This window comes from Monopterus albus, unplaced genomic scaffold (assembly GCF_001952655.1).
Source record: "Monopterus albus unplaced genomic scaffold, M_albus_1.0 scaffold182.1, whole genome shotgun sequence".
In the NCBI taxonomy this organism is placed as follows: domain Eukaryota; kingdom Metazoa; phylum Chordata; class Actinopteri; order Synbranchiformes; family Synbranchidae; genus Monopterus; species Monopterus albus.
The window spans coordinates 1,289,195-1,307,169 of NW_018128062.1; the positions used below are offsets into that span (position 1 = coordinate 1,289,195).

Here is a 17,975-nt window from a genome sequence, read left to right on the forward strand (position 1 = left end):
CCTGCTGACTTGGTCAAAATAAGATTCAATTGATCATTTATAGATTTATAGGCTTCATTTATAGGCTTCCCTTAAATTGGAGAAAACCATAGTGCATTTGTTTTTGCTCTGACAGTAAATACTGTATATCTGATTTATTTATCCACATCTCTTCTTTCTCCCCTTCCTTAACCTCCCAAGCCCTGTGAGTTAAATTTCACTTTGGGGTAAGAAGCAAATCCCATTTACTTGTCAAATTTCCCTCAAATGAGATAAATTGCGTTAGTATCGCAAAACCTGCTTACATCAAAGGAATGAGAGAAGAGGGAGTTCCGCTGTGAATCTATCAACGGAAATTAATTATCCATCGTAAATGAAATGAGTACACCAGGGATTGTCCACGTGAGATCAATGGAGCAATTTAAAGGAGGTTTATGAGTTAGAGGAGGTATGTGTATGTGTATGTGTGTTTGTGTGTACACACAGTCACATATTCACATACTGGTGAGGACTAGAGGATAAAAAGGTGGCAGAAAATCTCTAAAGTGACTTTGCTTCAAGGGCTTTATTCTTATAGTGGAGGTACATCAGGATTAGTCTTAAATACAGTGCTAAGGTTTGAATAAGGCTACACTAACACTACATGCTGAAGTGGACCAAATTGGGAGGGGGATGGTAGATTGGAATTCATGTGGGTTTTTAAATGTCTGACTCCTCTGCACATATCACCTGCCATCATCATTCAGCGTCAGAGACCAGTAATAGTAAACATGGAGGAGAGCAACATCAGCGACAGGGGTCAGTGGAGGGACAAGGACGTTTCATATTTGTTGGACATTTATGGAGAAGCTTCTGATCAAGCCGAACTAGAAGAAACATGTCGTAACACAAAACATAGGGCTCAATTTTCCTGCCACTGCAAAGCTGGGACATCTTCAAACAGTCTTTATGCAGTTTTTCTTAAAAATTTAGACCTGTGTTTGCCACTGTGCCCTGTTTCACGAAGTCCATAGGACATGGAAAGTAAAACAATGATTACAGAACATTTATAGAAGATAGGCGGAAAAGTGTGCATATTGACTGTACAGGTGGTTTGAAAGCATGTCATGTGGGTGTGTTTAAATCCAAGAAGGTCAGGAAATAAGTATTTATGAGGTAAAGGGAGCAAGGGGGAAAAGAGTGAAGAGAAAAAAGTCACTCCTGTAAGATTATGATAATCTTTAACTCACCTTTTTACCTGAAACGTGACAGAAATAGTTGAAGAGAGCTCCTTTCTCACCCCTGCACAGCGAGCCAATCATTGTGTTAAGTAGGTGTGAATATCAGATTGTTTGATTCAAGAAGTTACTGAAATGACTGGAAACAAAGCCCCTAACTTCAATGTTAGAAGGGTGTAGGGGAAGAGGCTTCTGAAACTATCTGATCATCCAACATGCAGTTCAGACAAAGCAGCATCTTAAGGATGGATTCATGAATCTAGCATGTGCTGCTTTACTGGCCAGTATCCTTAGGAATAATGTCCTTACTGGTTGATTCTGCACCTCGCAGTGCCAAAGCAAGGAATCATGTGGTCTACACAGTATGCAGCAAGGCAGGAAGTAGTTCCTAGTTAGTAGTAAGATGACATGCCCAGACACTGTTGAAAGCAAAACATTCTGAAAATGTTGGTGTGTGACTGATTGTAATCTGAGGTGTTTTTGTCTGGTGATGGAGTTGATTAATATGTAGCAAAGATAGTGTGACTAAAACAAAAAGTATGTCCGATCAAAGTGAACCAGAGGGAAACAAAGGTTGGTTTTCAAGACATGAACAAAATGAACAAATCACATGACATACTGCCTGACCATATTACTGCTACAGAACCAAAAGACTCCAGAAGCCAATATGCTGGAACAGCACAGGACTGTGTGAATAACAGCCACAGCGCAGGGAATTAGCACAAATGTAAATAAAGCACGGCATTTGCTTTTAACAATAGCACTGTGTAAAGAATGTGACCAGAGGAAGGGATGATGCTCTATGCGTGTGTCTCTGGGTGCGTGTATGGACACATCCTCTATATAAATCAGTGGGTCCTGTCATTGTAATAAACACCGGTGGCTCCGCATATACTCTTTCAATCGGGAGTGGGAAACAATGGAATGGATTCCATCTGTGGCTCAATGGGAAGGCGGCTGAAACAATGAGGAGCTGATAAAATGTGTCAGTCACTGGTGTAAACCCAGGCTGATGATATGGAGCAGCAGTCAATTACATAGTTCTATTACAACTTCAAAAGGTCCCAGCTGTCTCTCCCTGCATCATTATCAGCTAAATTAGCCATCTTACAGCCATTCTTGGATGCCCACAGAATATTTTTACCCACTGATGTGTCTCGGACTGTTTGGAAATGAGATTGTGTGTTGTGCTGAAGTTCTGGTTTAAATTCAGAGAGCAATTGCTTTCTCTTATCGCAGAGGCTGCCATCTTATGTTGGTCACAAAATATTGCATAAGTGCTGTAGATACTTATGCAAATAGCCTTGCACCAGTATGAGACAGTAACGGTTGTGCAGTTTAAGCTATGAACCCCCGAAATGCCAGAACTCAGGAAAAACAGCTACAGTATTTTTTTGTTTGTTTGTTTTTTGTTTGTTTGCTTGTTTCAGCTCAACTCCCTTCGGTCCTAAATGCTTGGTAAAATGTTTTCATGTTTCAAAACCACTATACAACAGGGGTCACCTTTTCATTCATTATGGCTTTATAATATTTTCCATCATTATTTCTCTCTTAAGTCACGATTCTGTAGAAAAACATTTTTTTCTGGCAATAAAAACACAATAAAATAATTCTGCTTTAGCTAGCAACAAGCTAATACTGTATTTAACTGTATGTGGCTTTAGGTGAATTATCTGTAACATTTAGTGAAAAGACATGATTTTTGTTTTGTGTTTTTATAAATTTTTTCTTGATTTTTTCTAGCAGACCGTTGAAATCTGAAAACACATTTTAGAAGAAAATGGTGTACTATTCTGGCAGCCAGGGTGCCAGAATATTCCCATAAAATTATGAAAAATAACCATCTTCTAAAAATACAGTAATTTCTCATAATCTTAAATACATTTTTTCCTTTTAATTTTAAATGAAATCTTGTGTATTTAAAAGATTTTTCATGTTAAAAAAGATGCTAACCTTTAAAGCCCAGGAATTTTCCCTGTTATTTTTGTTTATTTTATTATTTTTATTTTTGTATTTTACCATTTCCATGTATCGGATGTTGGAAATACTTTAAAGTCTTTAAAATAAACAGGAAAATTCAGTAAAACTATACAGTGTACATATTACACAAGCAAACAAGTGCACAGAGTACACATCATTACGTAGAGGCTCTTATTGAGACTGAAAATAACTTAGACAATCACACCTTTATCAGGGTGTTGAAGTCTTGTTGCAGCTGTACCCACATTGACATGCACACACACACACACACTAGAGGTTTGACAAGGCATGTAGTGGATGCTCTTGTTAACAGTGAGACGAACAGCAATACACACAGATACTCACCATGGTGTTGAAGGTTTGCTGCAGCTGCTGCTGCCGCTGCTGCAGGAGCAGACCGCAGGCCACACAGTCCTCTTGGCAGTCGCTGCATCCAGGCGTGAAGAGACATGCCAACAGCACCACCAGGCACCACAAAGGGATCTTCATCGCTCAGCGCACCCAGACAGGCAGGGACCAACAGGAGCCTTAGCAAGTAGCTGAGGGGAGTCAGAGGTCAATGGCAGGAGAATCTAGGAGATGATGTGGGTCCAGTCTATGAGGAGAAAGTAGACGGAGTAACAGGAATGTTGCATCATTTCAGAATAATAAATATCATTAACTTGGTTTGGATGATCAGTCAAAGCGTTGGTGGTTGGTGAGTATTCAGCCAACGCTAGGAGATTGACAGTGTGGGTGGGATGGAGAGATAGCACAACCTCAGGCAATAAATGAAAAAATGGGTATTTTCCAGTGGGCAGGAAGCAGCTACCGTAGGCTAGAGAAATCATACAGCACGGATTGGAAATCTGATCTATGGTTGTAAAGATTATCTTTAAACCACAACAAGACTATGGCAGCCTGTGGCAGCAAGAATCCAGAACAATTCAATTCAGTCCCAGTCATGAAGAGGGAGAAGGAGAGAACTATATGTCATTTTCAAACTAGATAATGCACCTGAAGTAAAGAAATAATTGGATTTTAACACCTGATGTAGTAAAGCCAAGTCAAAAGACATGGTTCTGTAAAGGGTGATAACTGCTCCTGTCTCTGGCTCCAGCCACAAGTGTATGAATCAGGTGTGCTGTTTTTGTTGTTTGACCTCCACTTCCTGACCCCCATCATTTAGGTCACACACCTCTATAAAATCCAATATCACCGAGATAACAAAGAAAAAACAGACTCTCAGAACATCGCAGATTGCTTTTGCTGGTAGGCTGCTGCCTGAAATCTCAGTAAAGTAAAGCATTACCTGTATGTACATACACTGTACTGTGCATGCAACCTATAAATCATACTGTTATTAAACACTATCTAATTCATTGTTAGGTAATGTTAAACACTAATAAATTCAAAGTTCTTTTTGTGCACCGTTCAGACCATTTCGTGTCAACATAAGAGAAGTCATTCTACAGATATTGAGATGATTAACTTTAATATTAATACAACTGCATCACATTCAAAAGGATTTGATGTGTATCAATTCTGAATTACAATGTAGAGGATTATTATTATATATTATTATTAACAGTAGATTTGTTATTTTGTACTCAATTTCTATAATAACAATAAAGCTAAAGAATAAAAACGATGGATAAAACATTAAGGTTTGCAGTTTATAAATGAAATCTACATTTACAATTGCAATGATAAGGGCTATTATATACAACATTAAGAAAAAGGTTTTCAGTGTTTTGTTGAGCCACACGAGCCTCCATCTGCTCAAATGGAATACACACATTTTCACAGGTGTGATGAAACGAGTGGAGGAAGTCACGGCAACACGGCACAATAATCCCACAATAAAGAGGAGAGTGAATGCAAACCTTTGGCTATAAACAAAGTAGGTGTTGTATTATTGGATGCACTGAAGCAAAAATAAATAAATACTTTTAAAAACTAGCACATCATTTCCACTTTACCACATTACCACTATTAGTCAATAGCACATGAGCCAGGTCGTGTGTGTCTTTGGCTCCATTTGGAAATATATAAATGGATTTATGGGAAATCATTAGAGGGACCTGTTTGTTAGCCTTGCTGAGATGTTCTGTGCAGTGATTATTTACCAGCCTGCTGACTATTATGTTCTCCATTAAATGCCTCTTACTAAGATGAAAAAATTAGCAAACCAGAACAAAGCAAGTGATGGTACAGGCCCTGGGTATGTGCCAGTACAACAAAAATGTGGCTTTTACACATTAATACCATTCTTTCAGAGTATACTGATATAAATTGGTCTTTGGAGCCACTATGAGCTTTTTGGTCAACATTATTCTTAATGAACAAAGTTGAGCTATGTCTGTCCTGTTTAATGGTTTCAAAGCTTTGTAATTAGACAATAGATGTCCATTTGTTCATTTCCACACATTCAGATGATCATATTAGAATACTGTGACTTAGGCTTTTAGTTAAACATTATGGAGATAGTATCAGACCATGTGAAATACAACATGTTATGACTATCTCAAATGAAGCTTTTATAAGCCTTGGAAAGCTTGTGCTTTTATTTCAATTTATCAGTATTTTTAATATTACTTTATCACTATATTTTGTATTCATTTGTAAGATAACCCCCCGCATACTCAGCAACACTGTGTCAGCTGAATCCTTCAGGTTTCTGGGATTTGCAATCTCCCAGGACAGGCAGAGGATGAACTTCCTCCAGCAGCCCAGGAAGTTCAACCTGCCTCAGAAGCTACTGACCCACTGTAATCATGAAGTCTGTTCTCTACACATCCATTAGCCTACTGTCTGCTCTGGTTTGGCCACTAAACAAGACAGGAACAAATTACAATGGACAGTCAGGACTGCAAATTGTTGCTGACATGCCCACCATCAAGGGCAAAGAAAGCAGGCTAGGAAATTCACTGCGGACTCTCACAGCCTGGACACAGCCTGATCCAGCTCCTCCTCTTCTCTGGCCCCTACCTCATATCTTTTATATTTTAATGTTTTACTTAAATATCTTATATTCTATATATTATGCTATAAAACTATATTTTTCACCAACTTTATGTAAATATCTTTTGATACATTGTGAGTGAGGTAGCCAAGTGAGAGTCAATCGTGATTATTAGGATGTTTAAAAAAAATTTTTTTAATCTTTAAACATATTGGATTAAAATCTAAACCTCATATTACCTGTCTTCTCAATTCTCTACAACTCTTTAGTGATTAGTGAGTTACTGGTACATAAACTAATCAGCCTTGTCCAAAAAGAAAGGGGAAAGCTAACTACAGCATGTTAGCATGTAAGTTAGCATTTAGCTCAAAGCTTAAGTACAGTGTCACAGAGTGGCTGTAGGCTGCAGGCTGTTAAGACCAACTACAATACTGAATACTGACATTAGTTTTGTAAAATCCATTTATAGCTCTCTTGTTGCTCATCGAAGGAAAATATTAAAGCAGCTTTACTCAAAATACCAAATCCTACGAGGCACAGTTACAGCAGTTAAAAAACACTCAAAAAACATCATTTATTTGTACCTTAAAAAGTAGGTTTAGAAGATTAGATGAGACAGGTCATTGGTGATCTATGAAGGTCAGCTTTTCAGAAAATGCATCCATGGTTTTTGGTTATCACACTTTCCTTAGCTTGCCTTAGTGGGCTGTCCCCACACCCCTGCTCATGACCCCAAAGGGCCAGAAAGAGTCAGTAACTAATAACTTGACTCTGTGTGACACCTTGAGCCATGAACCTACCACCCCTATCTGCTCTGTTTTGGTTTTGAGTCCATTCTTAGTTTTGACCATTGGTTCATTTTAGGCAGTAATGTCTATGAATTTACATACTACTGCAGTTATCTTTAAACTCTTATATTATTTGCATAATCTATCTGACAGAGCAGACGGCTGACCAGGCTGATATATTATGTACAGTACACAGATAAAGTAGTGATCGCAGGGGAGGGACACCCTAGACACCAGGCTTTCCTCCAAGGCACCAAGACAGCATAATCCGTTAGGGAAACTGGGAACTCATGACAGGAAGAGTTGCATTTGAAAACAGATCTTCATCATTCATAAAAAATAGACAGCTTTGCCCTTTAAATGGACAATAACATGAAAGCAGAAAGAAAATAGAGCATAGTTAAAGGCCTCTACTTCTAGATGTCTTTCCTTTTTGCATAAATGAATGCTTTTACCCACTTTTTCCCAAAACGAATATGCAGTGTTGTGCTGAAAATTAACGTGTTTTTTATAAAAAAATGTTTTTCACTATGAATCAAACAGGAAGCCATCAGAGCATTTATAGACAGACCACTGGTCTTATGCATTTGGTTTAGTTTTCCTTTTTGTCAGAGCCTAAAATATATGAGCACAAAACAACCTGGACTAATGTTCCACCTGTTTACTGTCCCCTTATGAACTGGGGGGGAAATTGTGGATTCGGGTGGGAGCAGGGGAGTTTTTTTCTTTTCAATACTTTTTCTCAGATTTATTTCATATTTCATTCTTGCCTTGTGAGCTAAGATTTACTGTAAAGAAGGAGTGTACACAGGGGCATGTGACCACATTCAAAGGACAGCCATCCTGTCTCTTTCTCAGGGGGTTACGTTTTCTCATTTGTGACTTTAAGAACAGTTTAGTTTGCAGCTTTTTAAAACAAAGAATGGCTAGATTTTTTGTGTGCCATTTTTGTTTGTCATAAATATATTGTTTTTAAATATTAGAAAAAGAAAATTATAGTGCCACCCCCCCAAATCAAGGAAAGGGTGCAAGAAAATATAAAGGGAAAGCCCTTTTGGAATAAATGCTGCTGTTGTGTAATACAGAATCTTCTTTATTATATATTTCTTTACCCTTTGTTTTACCAGGAGAAAATCCTACTGAGATTAATAACCTTTTTTTGCAAATGAGTCCAAAACATGACCTACAAAACCTGAATGGGGCCTTAGGTAAATGGGTGAACTATGGGCATGGAAATGACATCTGGAGCTGGAAATACCAGAGAAAAAAAATGGACGTAATATGAAATCTGGGAAGAAGATGAGACCAGGCAATTTTCCAGTTGATTCATTTAAAAAAAAAAAAGAATGTGAAATTGTGGAAATGTTTCTGCAGGGATTTCAGAGCAGGAGCCTTCAAGATTCTCTAAATAGTATATTGTATACATACTTCCAAAACCAGCGAAAGCCTCTAACGAATGTGGGATAAAAATGGATTTATCATGAGATCCAATTTAGGAAGATGTAATTAAAATCTGGTATGATGAGACAAAATATCTGAAAGACCAAATGTTTTGGTGTAATATGTGGTATAATGAGTTTTTTACACCAGGAAGTCTTTTGAAGAACTGAGGTCACAGTATAGACTAAATGTCTGGAATGAGGACTCAAAATCACACCCAGGTAATAAAATACACACCTAAAACTAATAAGATATAACTGGCTAATATGAGCATATGTAGTTCTTGTCAAGTTAAATCATTATCACAAAATATAATAGAATTTTATTAAACCCTTACTGTTTTTATTGAGCTCCTATGCAGAAAAACACATTATAGTAATAATGAACACATATTGAATGGTGTCAATTTTCTAAATGTAAAAATCTAATTGCATTGTTCTGTGAAAAAAATCCACAGAACAAATTTTCCATTAAAGAAATAACATATACCATATCAAATAAACAGCAAAGTCTTTGGGGGCTTTTTATGATCTATGTAAAGGAAATGGATTTAACAAAGACAGTTTGTAGCTGTTGGTCGTACACCAAGCAGAAGCTGCTTTGGTTCTGAAAAGGCTAAAGGAAATTTTAAATGTTTATTTGAGTTTGGCTGTTTTATCTGTTATATGTGCCAATTTTAAAGATATGTTTTAAATAAATATAAGGACCCACTCTTTTGTTCTGTTTGGTTTTATTGTTATTACTGTCTTAATTTTTATATTGATGCAGCCATTTTTGTTTTGGTTCTAAAAATTATAAGGTTTTATATTTGCAGACATTTTTGTTTAAGAAACACACACAGTTAATAACATAACATATTAGATTAATCCTCCTGATCTTAATACTTTTTATATAGGAGCAGCCAGCACAATGTGCACAAAGCTGCAAAGCAATGCGTGTTAATAAAGCTAAATTAGCATTGGTGGTTTTAATGAAGGGTGGAGAAGGGTCATGAATGTGAGTGGTGGAGAAGAAAACCTCCATGCTCATCTCTGACAAAGCTTTGACTCACTCCATCTCATCCATTAGTCATCTGAAAAGCACAAAGGACACTGCTAATGCATAGGAAACCTTAGCGGTCTCTTTCCTCATTGTTTCCTTCTTGCATCCTTTTTCACACCCACTTTCACATTCCTGTTGCTCTGTTCTAGTCCCAACGCCCCTATACTTCCTCCATATCTGTGAATTATGTCTGAGATCATTTATCTTTAGTGACATATTGCAGTGGTTTCCAGTCTTTTCCACTGGTGAGTATACAGTACATCCACTTCATTAAGATCAAGCTAGAGCCAGGAGCAGTGAACTTGTGGTCAATTTGAAGAAGGAAAAACAATTAAAATTCCTGTTTTACCTATCCTGTCTCATGGACCATTAATGGTACTTGATTATTTCTTTATAACCTGAGGAGATTCAGTGTTTTATCACCTTCTACTCTGTAATCGCTTGTTGAAAATGCCTTTATCTGAGATAATGAGCCAGTAAAGTGTGGTTTACTGTGTGTCTCTATAGAGAATGTAGAAAAACAAAGACATAATGCTGATTCAAAATTCATAGTTTTTCTGGTTCGGACTCATTTCTCTGGATGACTGGGAACACAGCTTGAAATCAGTAAATGTTTTTCTTTACAGGGTCCAAATTGCAAAAGCCGATCCCAGCTGGCACTGGATGAGAGGCGGGGTACACCCTGGACACGTTGCCAGTCTATTACAGGGCTGACCTCTTTTGTTTTTAATGTATTTATTTTTCATTTTCTTGAGTAGAGGTGAAATAGCCATATATTATTTGCAGCATTCTCTTTCTCCCTGACCTGTCACATTCATCTTTTTTAGAAATTCTCAGTTATCCTCAAAACTTGTGTCCTGTCACTGCTTCCCAGTGCATCCTGAGATTGGCTTCAGCTCCCTGCATCCCTCAACAGAATTAGAGACATAGGAAACTGAAGGATGGGTTTCAACGTAAAAGTTTAAACTACTTCCATTTCCACTTTTATCTCTGCAGTTATTACTAAAATCAACATTGCAAAAGGCTGTGAAGCAAGCCATACTTAATGCATCCTTAAACCACCTAGGCTTCTAAACCAGGCTCTCTGCAGTGTATTAATGTTCATCATGTGGTGGCTCATCAGATCAGCTTCTTGACATGAGACCTTGTATAGGTCACTGACTGCTTGCAATTAGACAGTATGTAGTTCTCATCCCAACTCTAATGCAGTTATTTTTGGTCATTCTGCCTCCAAAGTTTAAAGGAGTACAAACAATAAATGTACTAAAGGTACACACTATAATGTGGATAATGTTCCTGATGTACAACCAGCATGCATTGTCATTACCTTGATGTGCTCATTTCTTTTCAATTTATAATAAGTTTAGTCTACAAAATAAGTGAAAATAGTGGAAAATGTCCATCATAGTTTTCCAAAGCCCAAGGAGATATCTTCAGACTGCTCGATTTGTCCAAAGAACATCTTTGGAATTTTTGCTTAATAAATTACATAATTTATCATTTATCAAAACTGATATTCCCTTTCAACAATTTCCTCATTTGACTGCCGTAGTCTACCTCCAACTTCACAAAGAAGCCCAAAGAACACCACAAGAATCACACAATACCACAGAAACCAACACCAAATTGCTGTCCTGTCAGAGCACAGATAACAAGTTACTTTCCCAGAAACCTGCAGTTTGTGGAGGATTTACACACACAGGCGCAGGATCATTTCCCACAGCGGCAGTGTAAATCCAGCCTGTGCAGCCACAGATAAGCAGTGTGTGACGACCAGAAGCAGGAGAAGGTGCACGTACAGTTGTGCCCTTCCTCGCAGGATGGATCCTGAAATGACTAACCTGAGAGAATGCGATTAATCCGATTTAGACGGGTCTGCCACAGCTGCACCAGACTCCATGATGGCACCTATTACCTGCTGCTGCTTTCAAGTCAAGTGTTTGTCTTACAGAAGCAGAATTAATAGATAATGAGGACCGTAAGTGGGAAGAGGTCAAGAGTGAAGGGCATTGAGGTAATGACGACGCTATATATGTGCAATGAAATTCAAGCACACAAAGAAAAGCGTGACAACATGCACTTACATGCAATGGTGATTCTTTTATCAGATTTTTTTTAACATCTTTTATTTGAGTGGAAATAAGAGGAAGTGCAGCACTTTTTTCCTCCTCGCATTCGACACAGGCTATAACATGTTTATACATTTAGTACGAAAATTAAGCAAAGATATGATACTCTTTATATTCATCTTTGGTTTCCTTAAGTTTCTCTTAATTGGGAACATATTTGGACCTGAAGGTAGACTGGGTGACATCTTCTCTGTAATCATTCCCAGCATCAAATATGTCCTTCACTGGAAATCACACCACCAATCATCTATCTTGTTTAGCCCACACAAAGCTGTGTTAATAGCCCTGAATAATATTCTCGCACTGCAGTTTGTATGGGTTGATGGCACACAGAGAGAACAGCTCGGTACAGACACATCAGCTTTCACTTTGGCTGATAAACTGTCACACAGGCTGAAGCTGAAGCAGGATTAGATGTGTGGGAGTCTGTGGGAGATGAATCTTTCAAAACAAAGTGGACACTGGGATTACAGAAAAGTGCATTAATCTAAATCTTGACTGTTTGTTTCCATGTAATTCCTTATATAACTTCAACTGAGGCAATTTTATTTTTTGTTACATTGTGGAAAGTGTTTTGAGGTGCTGAAATCAAACCATGCCTTCTACAGGGCATTATAAAAAGTTAACTGAAACTGTAATAAAATGTAAATTATCAAAGCCAAATCAACTGGAACACAAGGCTTTCCATAAGGACACCCTTAACATTCAGCCCTGCAGTGTCACTTCCCACCAGCTCTGAGCATATGACTGAAATTCTCCAGTGTTATCCAGCTGACATGGTGTCATCATCGATCTGGTAGCTGTTAAGCTGCATTGGCACATGCACGAATCCATTGGACATGGAGGCAGGGGAACGTAACCTACTACAGTCAGACAAGCTCCCTACTTCGATCAAGCTGAGGACAGTGAGGCTGGGAAGTGTTCAACCGCAAAATAGGCTAGGGAGAGTCACTGAATGCTCCTGTGCTCACAAGATGATATGTAAAACACTAAAAGCAGCCTACATGAAAAATGACAGATACGCCAAAAAAATCCTGTAAACAGTACAATTAGTTCAGTCTCAGCGTAAGCAGCAGAAATCCTAAAAGCTTTTTTAGCTGATTAGAGAAAGATGTGAGGTACTGCCAGAGCAATGCAACCTGCTTTTTTTTTTTTTACAAGACAGAATAAATAAATAGCAAATGAAATCGTGACATTTATTTTCAATAATGTGAGATGTGATTAGATTAAACCTATTTTAGATTGAGAGGAAATACAGACTCGGATTTATACAAACAAGATTAGATTTTATGGACTCTTGCAAGATCTATTTTTAATTTTTAAAACAAACAAACTAGAGAAGCTGAGCGTATAACTATAGATTCTAGGGACCAATTAAAAAAAAAAAATCTATGAGCCATGGTACATTAGCACCAAAACATTTTCCTTTTATGAAACAGCATATATTTTTACACAAAATAAATACAAAGAAACATAACTAAACAAAAATAATTCATTGTTTGACTTTCATATTAGTCCAGTTATTTTTGATACACCTCCAAAATGCCATATCTGACTCGGTCCAATAAACAGACTCTATTCTCCATAAAACATTCCCCAATGTGAAGCCATTTATCTGTGAATGGCACATTAGCCACCCATTTTCTCCCCTGTCTGCGCGGGTATCGTCTTCACCGATAATGAGAAAAGATTATGCACATTCATTACCATTATCATTAAAATCATCATTATTATGCGCTTAGCATAATAACATCAACCGCTTCATTTCTTGAGTCTGTTTTCTACTTGTTTGAGTTGACACTGGAGCTACTTTGAGAGGAATAAAACAGCTTTTGTCAATGAGACTTTGAATCTTTCATGTGGTATATTTAATGTGACATAATATTTTATAATATATATGATCAGTCTCAATAGTAAACCAGACATACTTTAAGCTGACGATGGAGTTCCTGACATTCAACTGACTTCTGCCTAAGCTGTTTTGATAAATTCAGTTTAAATATGAAGGAAAATTAAATACTGGAGGAATGGTTCTAAAATAGTTTTTATCTGTGCCGTTATAGTTTATATGCTTTTATTCATTCATTCATTCCAATTTTGTAATGAATTTCAATTTGTATATTATTATGTGTAAGTAGATTAAAATTAAGTACACCTTAGGCCAAAACAAACTGCAGCTGAATGACCAACTGCTTTCTCAGCAGATCTGGGACTTTCTCTTGTTAATTAAGTAGTAATTAGATGCGCTGTGGGAAATGCTGACGGTGACTATGATACCTTTAAAGCCGCAGGGAGACAAACAGAGTAATGGAAAAATAAAAGATTACTCTAGGTGGGGAGGTTTATTTACAAAGTCACCGCTGAGGTCAAAATCCAAAGCCAGAAACACATAAAGCAGAAACAACAGACTCAATCCAAAAAAAGGAGGAAAAGAGAGAGAATTTAACAGTGCGCTGTCTTTAAACAACGATAACCCCCAAGATCTATTAGCCAGTGGTTTGTGTATACCAGAGTCAACAAGTCCTGTTCAAATGAAGGATTTTCTCACCTCTAAACAAGTGTCTTCTCTCCTGTGCACCCAGATAAGCTCACACTGATATGAAAAGTCACACTTGAGCGCTTCCTTACCTGTATCAGTGACGTAAAGATATTCTCTCAGTCCTCCTTCTGTGGAGGGGTAGGTGGCTCTGCTTGTATCCTTAGGCTAAGGGTTTCAACAACTGAATGCATGCCTCTTCTGAGGCTTCTTATAATGGCACACCCCTTCCCTCCTGGCTCAACCCTCCAGTCACCCCCACACCCCTCCCCTCCCTTCCCCTGTATGCCACCATTCACATCCCCATAGAGGAGAGCTGGAGAGAGAGAGAGAGAGAGAGAGAGAGAGAGAGAGAGAGAGAGAGAGAGGGGGGAGAGAGAGAGGGCTGGATTCCCCCATTCTGTTACGCACAAACCCCGGACAGACACACAGCCACTGCCCCGTGCTGGCGTAGGAGGCATTGCCTACGCAATGAATTTCGTCTTCATTGAGCCAACTAATGAGGCTCTAAAAATACACATCATCCACCATGAGACTGATTCAGATGCTCTAAGATGTCCATAAAACCCATAACTTCGATTGCAACCTGCTGCCAAAGTCGGGGCAGCAAAATGACACTTGTAATCAGATGTTTACTCCAGAAATGCAAGCCGAGGGAAAGTAAGAAAACCAATGACAGGTAGATGATCGTGGGGCGATAAGGTTGTGTATGCTGCTAAAGAGTAAAATAACAAGCCTTTCCTTGTTAGTGCTGATGGCACACCTGAATAAGAGACTAGGTCCTCCTTGTGAATGAAAGACTTAACAAGGAAGAGAAGTCAATGGACAGAAAAAGCAGTCAGTCTGGGTCTGGAGACAAGAGGTTAGTATGAGTCATGCAGGGGTTGAAAACAAGACCTGCCAAGGTCCTGAAGACTTCCTCAGCAGGCTATGGCCTGTAGTACATGTTGGGTGTTCTGTTGAGGTGGCGATTACACCACCATTCAAACGTCTGGAAGCACATTCCCAATGAACTGAATGAGAAAGTGTGTCCAATCTTTGGATTGGTAGTTTATGTCAACCAGAAGAAGAACAACTGAGCAAAAAAAGAAGACAGAGAGAAGTGGCAGTGAAAATTAGGCTGATGAGCAGCAGGAGAAGTGAGGTAACAATCAGAAGATGGATGTGGTGTATGGGTGGGGCTGAAGGTACTGCATGTACTGTATTTGTCTATAACGTCTATATAAAACATTGAACCAATTAATCTAATTGTTATTGAAACATTTCAGTCTGGACCAGTGTTTGATTAACTGACTGAAAGATCCTAGAGTCAGGCCACTAGTGTGGCAAAAACAATTAAGTAACTAATGCATGATGGAAATGGCTTTGACTATTATTGTTTAATTGACACGGATAATGCACAATACATTTACACATGTACAGGTTGTAGAACTGATGGACAATAGTCACTTGTGGTGAAAAAAAAAACCTCACTGGTTATACTGCATAGCTTTATAAGCATTTCATAGTAAAACCTTGCTTTTCTGCTGTTTTTTTCTTTTTTACACATGAGTTTCAGCTCCCTTCTCATCACAAGCTGACATAAGCTTCAGCACCCTGTTAAAGTGTGAATACTGGTGCTGAACCTGTGGGAGGCCTGATAGTGATGGATGAATTGGGTACATAGACAAAGCCCCCGGTACAACTGAGATAAGAAGCCCAGAAGAACAAGCAGCTGTTGCGAGGCCTGTTTGTCATTGATATCGCTGTTTGCCACTCTCAGTCCAGTGTACATAAATGTTTCCTCTGGAGGCCAAGAGGCTGTGATTACCTTGATGACTGAGAAGGTCACACTTAACTCACCACCATATCACATGATAACTAGTAAGTCCAGTTTTAGCATTGATGTTTTGCAAAGCAAGATCTGAAAATATGTTGCCCTCCAATTTCAAACAGATAATTGGAGATGAGAGATTGCATATGACTCTGGCCACAATCGTTCTCTCACATGCATCTTCATATTGTGCCACATGCAGCTTTTTTGTTCCTGTTGTTGACAATTTTGTCACTTTATCATTTTACATCGTCTCGAAAATGAACCCAAGTACCTGTTTTTAGTAGGGGATAATATTATTTTCTGCAATAATCTTAAATATATGCAACATTTCTGTATTTAACTAACAAATAATATTTTTGTGATAACTTAACTTGTGACACCATCTTATATCTTTATTTCCTATAGTACATGATTTTTAGAGCCCTAAATGTTTTTTACAGTTTAGTTATGGGCCTCTCAAAAGTGTTCATACAACTATGAGACAGCTGCAGCCAAACCTGACCTGTGTTTGGCCTGTTAATTTTAAGTCCAACTTCTTGTCCCCTCTCCATCTCATCCAGCTGAAGTGTTTTACCATCCTCCTCCACAGTGAAACCCAATGATCTGAAACTGAGGTGGGGGGGGGTTCTCTCCTGTGGTTTACGGCTGCTCGGGGCTTTCACCTGTCAAGACACAACTGATTGTTATTAACAGCAAGGCGGAAAATGAATTTTGCCTGGAAAAGAATTCCATTTCCATCTCAAAAGCTGCCTTAAGTTTACATGGAAGAAGAATTATTCTGCTTGGAAAAACTGCAGTGTCAACCACCAAAAAACTAAGGAAAGTTTTATTTCAAAGTGTAAGCATTCTGTGAGATACACAGCAGTATTTCATGTGTTTATATACAGGTACATTGATCTCATTGTATAACTCCCTCAAGATATTTTCTTTTTAGTGCCAGCTGTACTTACTAAGAGGGCATCCGAAACTAGACATAAACATAAACCCTGTGGGGGATGAACAGTATGCAATCAACAGAGTGCCCACTCTTCAATGTACAGATAGTGGGTTTACAGAATAAAGACACAAGAGTTGTAGCTTACTGAGGAGGAAAATGATCATTTGTAAAAATGACTGCATGACACTGAGAACAGGATGCTGAGAAGATGCTTACTGATGTTTGCTCTTTGCATGTGGGGGGCTTGGGATAGGCCTCAGCATTAAATGCAAGGGTTTTGACCTCAATCAAGGAAATAATTAGTTGCCCCCCCACCCCCATTGGTGTACTCCATAATTAGCACACAAAGCCCCCACAGAAACACAATTAGTCTGAAAACAGAGGTGATTAAAACTGTAATTTTTATTGGACTCATTAAGGTCTTTTTGGGGAGCCTGGGAAGCTTTATTGTCAGGAAATTCGATTGCAGCCTCTTTGGTGTTGTTCCTCCAAAATATTTCCTAATAAATTCTCCAACCAGAATGCCTTCTAGGCATTGTGTCTGCATCCAAATAGCTGTCAAAATAAGTGAGATATGGTAATAGAATAGAAGGTATTTGCTTCAAGATAAAAACAAGTCAAGTGTGACTGACTCCATATTCCTCAAGTAATGAAGAGCATACATGATTGGAATCACTGATAAAAGTTATGGATCACATATGCATGCACGCACACACACGCATCACACACACATACACTCCAAAGCTGGTCTTTTCTTTCACAGTGCAGTGAATCACTGTTTCCTATTATATTCTCTCAGAGGAACAAATTGTGCGAGCGCACACACACACACACACACACACACACACAGGAATACTGTATATGTCATCACCACTTTAGTTGCTCCTCCACCAAAAATCTGTGGGTTCTGATGCAGCACCCACTCTCTGTGTATGCGTTTTGTTCCAAAGGTCTTTTGTAAGTAAATGGAACTGCATCAATAAGGGAAGTTTGATGGTTTTGCTCTTTCAGAGCTTTTTTTGCCAAATTAAATGGCTAGAACACACAACTGTTGCATCTTATAGCAGACTACTAATACACATTCATTGTCCTTAACACTTCTAACATTTTTATGCACTACTGAAAACTGAGGACCCACTCCTGATCTGTCCGTGTACCAAAATAGGCA

The 17,975-nt window shown here is 38.4% G+C and overlaps 1 protein-coding gene across 2 annotated transcripts in view; it reads right to left on the reverse strand.

The window, feature by feature from the left end:
* Window positions 1–16,514, reverse strand: part of pnocb (prepronociceptin b) — a 21,585-nt gene extending 5,071 nt beyond the window's left edge. Inside the window, exons 1-2 of one of the 2 annotated variants that reach the window (XM_020616944.1) lie at window positions 16,373–16,514; window positions 3,522–3,771 (exon numbers count right to left, since the gene is read on the reverse strand). In XM_020616944.1, coding sequence (XP_020472600.1) covers window positions 3,522–3,665 — 144 coding nt within the window. In that variant the 5' untranslated portion in view covers window positions 3,666–3,771; window positions 16,373–16,514. Of the gene's footprint in view, window positions 1–3,521; window positions 3,772–14,146; window positions 14,237–16,372 lie in introns of those variants that run through there. The other variant, XM_020616943.1, reaches the window with a different exon arrangement.
* Between the last annotated feature and the right edge of the window lie 1,461 nt (window positions 16,515–17,975).